The sequence below is a fragment of the Ichthyophthirius multifiliis genome, assembly GCF_000220395.1.
Source record: "Ichthyophthirius multifiliis unplaced genomic scaffold scaff_1120509249658, whole genome shotgun sequence".
Lineage (NCBI taxonomy): Eukaryota > Ciliophora > Oligohymenophorea > Hymenostomatida > Ichthyophthirius > Ichthyophthirius multifiliis.
This window is the reverse complement of record NW_004087491.1, coordinates 69,787-79,202: the sequence shown is the minus strand read 5'-3', so window position 1 is coordinate 79,202 and position 9,416 is coordinate 69,787. Positions and strand designations below refer to the sequence as shown.

Below are 9,416 nucleotides of genomic sequence, written 5' to 3'. Positions count from 1 at the left end.
GAATATAATATAAAACAAAATAAATGAATAATTAGATAAAATAATAGCAAAAGTTTTACCTTAAAGCATCTATGTTTATTAATTAAAAAAAAGGATGATTATATTCAATAGAAAAATACATAAAATATAATCGACATGGACAAGATAAAAATTAAAAAAAAAAAAATTTAAAGATAATATTATGAAACTTTTTTAATTGAAATATATGGATTTAGTAAGAGAAATTTTTGAAGAATTTTAACAAGGATAATAATAAAAAAAAAAAAAAATGTAAACAAAATATAAAAAAAATTTATATATATATATATATATATATATATATATTTATATTTATATATATATATATATACAAAAAATATTTATTTATATATTATATTTTTATTAGACATTAAATTTTAGTTTAAGTTATTGATTTGTAATTTTTATATTTAAATTTGTAATATATAATTTAAATAATTTTCAGTTAATTGATGTCTTATGTTATTTAAAAATATTTGGATTAACATACATTAACATTTAACCATTTGTATAATAAGTATAGATAAAGCATGATATAATAATAATAATTAGTAATCAATTTTTATTAATCATTTAATTTATAATAATTTTTTTTTTTCTTTAATATATTATTTTATTTAGAAAGAAGATTTAATTAATCTTACTTTAATTATTACTAAGCCAATATTTTATCGAATACCTAATGACACAGAATTTAAAAGTCTTGTAAAAGAATATTTAAAAAGAAAATAAATAATTTGAAATAATAAATTTAAATTATAGTAAATATATATTAAATAATGTATATATTTATATATATATTTTATGTTTTATATTTTATATTGTATATATATATTTATAAATTTTTTAAAAACATTTTAATTTTTTAATTTTTTGTTTATATTAGAGTTATAAAATAATATTTTTTTTTATAAAAAACACACATCATTAATGTCCATACTTATCTTTAAACCATTATAAATCAACTGATCCTGGTCTTTCAATAGGAAGTCCAAAAGCTCTAGACCAAATTAAATTTGCCATACATCCTAAGGCTCTAGAAACTGCAAAAATAACAGTATAATATTAATATTCCTTTAATCCTAAAGCATATAGAGTAATTCCACTATGACAATCTACATTTGGATAAGGATTAGCTATTTTGTGATAACTTTTTAGTTTTTTTGGGATAACTTCTGCACATTAATGCAGAAGTTTAATATATTTATCATCTTTCATATATTAAAGTGCGAAATCCTATTAATGATGGAATCTGGGGTCAGTATCTCTCAAAACGGCATGTCCATAACCAGGTACTACTTTTCCACTTTAGATTACAGAATCTACGTAGTCTTCAATATCTTTATCAGATACTTCAAATCCTTTTTCTTTTACGAAATCAAGCATCCATTTTAAGACTTCTTAGTTGGCTAAACCATGTAGAGGACCTGCTAAACCGTTTATACCAGCAGAATAGGAAAGATAAGGGTCAGATAAGGCTGAACCGACTAAATGAGTAGTGTGAGCAGATACATTTCCACTTTCGTGATCACAATGTACTGATAAATAACCTCTTAAGCATTCTTGGACTACAATGTTATCAAAGCCTAACATATGACTGTAATTTCCTGCCCAATCTAAAGTTGAATGTGAATCAATAAGTTATGAATTCTATTATTTTTTATTTTTATTTTTTTTCGTAAATATTTATTTTTTACATGATATTTGTGCCTGTAAATAATGGCTGCGATTTTGTTAATCTTGGCTATTAAATCCATAGCATCTTCATAGAAATAAATCCAGTATTCTTTTTTAACGGCTCTACCTTCATCATATAAATGAGCGAATTTTGAGTCTTTTTATAAATATAAAACAGCCATAGAAAGCATAGTCATAGAGTGTAATTCTTAAGGTAAAGATAATATATAGTCGACTACTGATTTATCCAATACACCTCTATGTTACCATTCTTTTTTTATACTTTCTACTTATTATTAATTAGGGAGTTCTCCGGTCATAAGGAGCCAAAAAATACCTTCTGGGAGAGGCTCGAGTTTATTTTATTCATGATGTTTAGAGTCGTATTTAGGGAGAAATTCCTTTAATTAAGGTATTGAATAGTTACGGAACATAATACCTTTCCAAGGGTCACAACGTGAAAGGTCACTCATTAGGCCTTTTATTCCTCTCATACCACCAATTACTTATTTAACATTGTATTCGCCGACTATTTTATCACCATACTTTTCTTTTATTAGTTAAAGTTCGGCTTGCTTTTAGGGAATTAGGTCTTTTAAGACTAATTTTAGGTCAGTGTTTTATTTACTAAAGGGGAAGAAGATTTTTTATGAAAGTGTTTTCATGATTTTTTTTTTATTTTATTTAAATTTTTTATTAATTATTATATTTTATTTATATTTTTTATTTTTTATTTTTTTTTTTTTGATTTTTATTTTGATTTATTTTTTATTTTAATTAAAATATAAAAAAATTATCTTAATTTTTATTTATGTAAATTTAATATATAAGGATATACAATTATATTTTTTTTAATTTTGATGACGTTAATAATATATATATCTAATTTTATATTTGACAATTATTATAAATGAAAAAAAAAAAAATATATAAAATTATTTTTGATATTAAAGGCTTTAATAGTTTTATTTATAAATTAATATTTTTTTTATCTTATATTATTTTATAAAAAGATATATACATATACATATACATATAAATATAAATATATATATATATATATATATATATATATATATTTAATTACATAAATATATATATATTTATCTATATATATTTCATATTTTTTTTAAAAGTAATATAAGTAATCAATTAAATTAAAATATTTCTTTCTTTTTAATCATTTATTATCATTTGTAAAATATTATTAAAGCATAAAAATTATCTACTACTTTCATTTTTTTTACATAGATATATCAATTTTATTTTATTAATTTATTTTTAATCTATTTTTAACTTTTTTTTCATTTTTTTTCTAATCTTTCTATTCGTTCATATATAAATTTTTTTATATTTAAAAATTTGAATATTAAACAAATAATCTACCTTAAAACTATTCCTATCATTCTAATCGTTTATAGTTAATATTTTTTTTTTTAAATAATATCAAAATAAAAATTTTTGTTTGTATATAAAATTAATGGAAAAATATATTAAAAATAAATAAGAAATTATAAATATTATTTATATATAAATGTATTTATTATTTTTAATATTTATAAATATATATAATAAATATTTTTATATATTTATATATTTATATATATATATATATTATAATTTTATAGCTAATATTAAAATTTTTTTTTTAATTTTAATATTTTAATTATAATTTTATAAAAAAATTATTAATAATGTATTATGAAATATTATAAAAATAAATATATTTACATTTATTTTTATTTATGTTTATTTTTTACAAAATATTAGAATTCATATTTAATAGATCTTTTATGCTATATTTATCTTTTACCATAAAGATATTTATTAAGTATATATAAATCATATTATCCAAACTTAATAATATAATAATTTAAAACCATTTCTATGTTATTTTTTTTTATATATGAAAAGAAAGTTTACATGAACTTTTACAAATAAAGTTTTTACAACATATATATATATGTGATTTGATATATTATTATAAATAAGATATTTTGTAATTAAAATATTTTCAAATCGATTTTTTAAAAATTTTAATAAATTATAATTTATTTATATTTAAAATTAAATATTTTTTTTTTTAAAATAAAAAAAAAAATTAATTTATTATCATGTAATTGAAATTTTAGGGCAAAATGCTTTTATTCAATTTTATTAAAAATGTGTTATACTTTCTTTAAACAATTTTTATTTAAAATAATAACTATCAAAAGATTTTAATATATATTATAAATCTTAAATAATTTTCTATATATATATAAAGTTTTTTTAAAGACCTAATTTTTAATTAGTTAAAATCATAAATTTTTTCCTATATTTTTAATATATAAAGGTTGACATAAAATATAAAAGGATTAATTATATTTTTTTATTTATTATGATAAAAGCTAAAATAGTAAAATAATAATATTTTGATATTAAAAATATTATTTATGCACTAAATTTTCTTTAATTTATTAATTTTTTTATATTTGATTTAATATATATATATAATTTTATTATTTGTTTTTTTTATATTTTAAAATAAACAAATTTTTAAAAAACAATAATAAATATAATTAAAGTAAAATGCTTAAAATTGGAGGACTTAATTGGGCTTTATCATTCATATTATCAAATGTTTTTAAATATAAAATTATATTAATTTCTAATATAAATTATTTTTATTTTTTAAAATATGAACTTTTAGATTCTACAACCATATTTTAAAGGATTTGATACATAATAATTAAAAATTAGTTTATGGGATGGTAAAATAATTTATCTTTATAATAAAATTGTTGATTATATATAATAATTGAAATATTAAAGGGTTATTAGAATTATAAAATTTAGAGTTAAACCAAGAAATAATAAATAGTTTGAATTTATAATTATTAACTAGTTAAATAAATAAATTGACAATAAAAATACCTTGGAAGAATTTAATGAAAGAAGTTTGAAATTTATAAAAATAAATAAAAAAATGTTAAAAAACAATCATATATTTATTTAAAAAAAATTAAAAATCATTTAGGGAATTTAAATTACTATTTAAGGACTAGAATTAGGTTTAAAATATTAAGAAAATTACAATTAAATGTCATATGAATAAATGAAGTAATAAATGTAGAAAATAAAGGAATAAGTATTAAAAAAATATGATAATTAATAGGATTAAAACAAAGAAGAAAATCAAGGATATATTGCGAAAGCAATAAGAATATCATTGCAAAAATTCAGCTTGAATATAATAGATTTATCAATAACATATATATATTAATTAAGTGTCAATGAAATAATAAAATTGCATTTAAAAATTAAGGAAATAAACTTTAAAGAAATAAATAAGCAATATGAATAATAATAACAATAATAATCAACATTTGGTATAATAAAGAAAAATATAGATGTAAATGAACTATTTTTGTTTTTTGATTTTTATGAATAATGCTAATTCGAATATAAAAACGTATACAACATAATTATATATAAGAAAATCAATACATAAAAATAATCAAATAGTTTTAATTATAAAAAAGTAGAATAATTTTTAAATGAAACCATTTTAAGTAGTAATTATTAAAGCTCAGATTATTAAAATGAATTTGTAAGTCAAGATAATTTTATTTTGAAAATGGTGAATATTTAAAGTACTCTTAAAGTTTAATATAAAGATGAATTTAATGTCTAATTTATTATTAATAGTGATTTAATTGAAATGAATTTTAAATAATCTTAAATTAGACTTTTAGTAAAAGCCCTTTAGTGTATTTTATATTAAAGAGATGATAGGCCTTTAATAAAACCTTCTTAAAAAAGTAGTAAACAAAAAAAGTTAATTATTATATATGAAAAAATAAATAAAAATATAATAGGTGATATAATAAATATTTCTGGGGCAAAATAATGGTGGATTTATATTGGTATTTATTTTTTATTTTATTTTTTTATATTTTTTTTTTTTAAAAAAAAAAAAAAAAGGAAAGAGAGTCATTGACGAAAATAAAACATAATAAAAAGCTAAATTTCATAATATTATTAAGAAATTAAGGGATCAAAAATATAGATAAATATATATATAGAAATAAATAAATAAATATCTTATAAATAAAAAATAAAATGTAAATAATTTTTGTTTAATTTTTATAGTAATATTACAAAAATAGAATTATTTAATTTATTATGAAAACGAATATACTTTAAGTCATATTATTTGGTAAAGGTAAATTGCTTTAGAAAGTCTTTTAGAAATGAATGAAAACTTAAAATAATAAGAAAGCTATTAAAAAAAATAAAATGCTTATGATTGGTTTTCTAGTTTAAATCCGAACTTGAAAATAAAAGTAAAATTTATATTTTTTGTTAATTTTTTGAAAAAAATAAAAAAATAAAGAATATAGATGGAAAAGAAATACATAAAAATATAAATTATAATTATAAAAATTTACTAAAAATACAAAATGAACGAAATATTTTAATTGATTTTAAATTGAAGAGTTTAAATATTGTTGTTGATGAAAATTTTATGATAAAAGATGTTAAAAATTTACATAATTAAGTATTTTTATTTAAATAAGAATTAAAAACATAGTTAAATTTATAAAAAAAGGGTAATAAATTTATAAAAATAAAATAATTTTTTATTAAAAAAAAAAAAAAAGTTTTAAATCATTTAACAAATAACTTTTTAAGTGAACTTTATATAAAAAATAAGAAAGAAAAAAAACTGAAAATAAAGAAAATTAATAGACCTTATATTTATTTAAATTACATATAAATACTTTACGTTTAAAGTCAGAATGTTATTAAAACGAAATGATGTTTAAATTTTAATTTAAATCATTATTTGGGTTAGATTAGCACAGCAAAAATATTAATTATAATAAATTTATTAGTATCCCTAAAGGAGCAAAGTTATAGATTAATAAAATCAAGATAAGGGAAAGTGCAGATAATTATGTGACAAATAATAATATTGATTTGGAAATTTAATAAATAAATTTTATTTTAACTAAATAATTTATTGAAAGGTGCAAAGTACTTATTTCTTTAGTTATGTTTAATCCTGAGAAATAAGATAAGAAATAAAATTGCTTTTTATATAGAGACTAATTGATTTTCAATAAAATTTTGTAAAATTATAGTTATTAGAATAATAAGTTGAATATTTCGGTTTCTATTAATAGAATTAATATTTATTTTCCAATAAATTATTAGATTAAATCAGAGATTTTTTTGGTTTAATTTAAAAATTTAAAAATTTCGAAAAGATAATATGATTCTTTATTATTAAATTAAAAGAAAGAAAAAATAGAATAGATAAATAATGTATATATATTATATATATAGTTTTTAAAAATATATTAATAAATAAGAAAAAATCGATATTTAACATGCTTTTATTAATTTAGATAGTTTAAGGTTAATGTTTGTTAAAAGCTATGATTGGGAATAATATGAGAACATTTTTTTAATTAATTATGAGAAATTAGAAAATAAATATAATAATTAAGATAAAAATATTAATTAAAACTTTTTTTAGTCTAATAAAAATAAAAAGCCATACACAAGTATTTTAGATACTCTTCCTATTTTAATTTAAATTGATAAAACTATAACTTAAGTTACTTTAGTTAATTAATAAAAAATTATTTATCCGAATAGTTATTAAGTAATTTTTTTGTTTTTTTGTCTTTTTTTGTTGTTTTATTTTATTTTTAGTTTTCTATAAATCTTCCTTTTTTAGAATTTAATTTAGATATTAAATAACTTAATATATTGTATTATTTAGCTAATATATGGGTTTTGGAAAGAAAAAACTTATTTCAAGCAATTGAAAATTAAACGAATTCTTAAAATTAAATAAATATAGATACTGAGAAAATACAGAATTAAAATAATAATATTTAATATGTAAAATTAAAAATTATATACTTTAATTATTTTAAATAATTAATAAAATAAAATAATAGTAATGTTAATAAAAATAAATACTTGATTTAATAAACAATTTTATTATTTAAAAATTTAGTGCTAATTTGGAAGGGTTAATGATAAATATATAAATAAATAGTTAAGAATCTTGTTTAAATAATAATATTTAATAATTTCATTCAAATAAATTATTATAAATTTATTTTAAAGGAATTGATTTCGTTATTTAAGATAAAATTTATTTTTAAAATTTTTTTATAAAAGCAAATAATATAAATATATTGCAAAATGTAAAAATAAAAATAAATATATATAAAAATATATATATATATATATATAGTCTAAATTATTAAAAAAAAAAATAGAATTGTTTTTAAATTAATCTTAAAGAACCAATATAAGAATTAATTTATTTATTAATCGCTAAAAGTGATTATAGAAATTTTAATTTTAAAGCCAATTAAAATAATAATTAATAAAATAATTTTATAGATGAAATTTCAATTGATAATAATGGAGATTAAGAATAATAAAATATTTTAAATAATTTTGATATTTAAAAAAATAAAACTTAAAAGTAAAAAGGTATTTTAATTATTATAATTAATATGTATATATTTAATTTTTGTAAAGATATTTTTAATTTATAAGATGATTATAAAGAAATAATAAACTTTTTAAATAATATTTCAGTAATAGAAAACACTGAATTATAAACAAATATATAATCAAATTAAAATTAAGAAAATCTTAAATAATTTAATTTTTATTAATAAAATTTCGAAAACTATATTTTAGATGATAACATTTATATTAAAACACATAAAGCAAATAATAAATGTATTTTTTATTTTTTTTATTTAATTAAAAAAAATAGGTAAATAAAACAAATGTAAAAATTGTATAAACGCTTAAAATAACAAAAATAATTTCATTTTAAACTTTATAGAAAAAAATGATAAATAATAAAAGAATATAAAAAAAAATAAAGATAAACCAGACATATAATTAATAATTAATAAAAAAAAAAACTATTTAAATGATTATCTTTTTTATTAAACTGATATAGAAATAAATACTAAATAAGCAATATTTATTCTAGATCCGGATATGATAAAATAAATAAAACTAATTTTCGAAATGATATGTTTATTTAAATAAATATAAACTGATAATTTTATTTTATATATGAAATAGTCATGCTTTTGGCCTGATTTGTATTAAGGTTTTTATTATATAATATTAATATATTTATTTAATTATAAGAATCTGATGAATAATAATAAAATAATAGACCAAATTTATATCAATTAAATTAAAAAAAAACTAATGAAATAATAAATAATTAATAATTAGTTTTATACACAGAAGGAATGACTTTTATATTTATACATAATTAAGTAAATATTAAAAAATAAAAATACATATAATATTATTTTTTTTATAAATAGGATTATTTATATTTAATCAATTTTGATAAATTTTATTTAGAAATATTTAATTAAAAAGACTAAATAAATTCTTTTTTTTGTTTAGAAAATTTATGCTTTTCTGAAATTCATGAAAAAAAAGGCATTCATTCTTAAATTTTAGATAACTTTGGCAATTAGAAAAATAATTAGAAAAACTCTTTAAAAGGAGAGTTTATAAAGTTTAAGAAAAAAAAAGCACAAAGTATAAAAGATTATTTATATTTAGGAATAAAACTAGATAATATACAATATAATTTTTTTAAAAGAAGTACTTATGAGTTATAACTTTATTTAAGATAATATCTTTTAGAATCTTTTTAAAATTAGATT

The 9,416-nt window shown here is 15.5% G+C and overlaps 1 protein-coding gene across 1 annotated transcript, besides 13 other annotated features; it reads right to left on the bottom strand. All coding sequences in view use genetic code 6, as the record gives it.

Annotated features, from left to right (window-relative positions):
* Positions 1–293: 293 nt before the first annotated feature.
* Positions 294–349: a microsatellite.
* A 62-nt stretch (positions 350–411) lies between these two features.
* Positions 412–454: a microsatellite.
* A 346-nt stretch (positions 455–800) lies between these two features.
* Positions 801–847: a microsatellite.
* A 24-nt stretch (positions 848–871) lies between these two features.
* IMG5_021100 (mitochondrial citrate synthase, putative) lies at positions 872–2,360 on the bottom strand (the record flags this gene model as incomplete). The annotated part of the gene is made up of 2 exons (XM_004039451.1): positions 872–1,668; positions 1,716–2,360. 2 exons carry the CDS (start codon positions 2,358–2,360, stop codon positions 943–945), a joined length of 1,371 nt encoding a protein of 456 aa, XP_004039499.1. The 3' UTR covers positions 872–942.
* Positions 2,361–2,383: 23 nt separating this feature from the next.
* Positions 2,384–2,470: a microsatellite.
* A 238-nt stretch (positions 2,471–2,708) lies between these two features.
* Positions 2,709–2,812: a microsatellite.
* Positions 2,813–3,220: 408 nt separating this feature from the next.
* Positions 3,221–3,322: a microsatellite.
* Positions 3,248–3,314: a microsatellite.
* A 1,002-nt stretch (positions 3,323–4,324) lies between the features above and the next one.
* Positions 4,325–4,367: a microsatellite.
* A 1,237-nt stretch (positions 4,368–5,604) lies between these two features.
* Positions 5,605–5,642: a microsatellite.
* Positions 5,611–5,645: a microsatellite.
* A 1,530-nt stretch (positions 5,646–7,175) lies between these two features.
* Positions 7,176–7,210: a microsatellite.
* A 700-nt stretch (positions 7,211–7,910) lies between these two features.
* Positions 7,911–7,945: a microsatellite.
* Positions 7,917–7,953: a microsatellite.
* Positions 7,954–9,416: the final 1,463 nt, after the last annotated feature.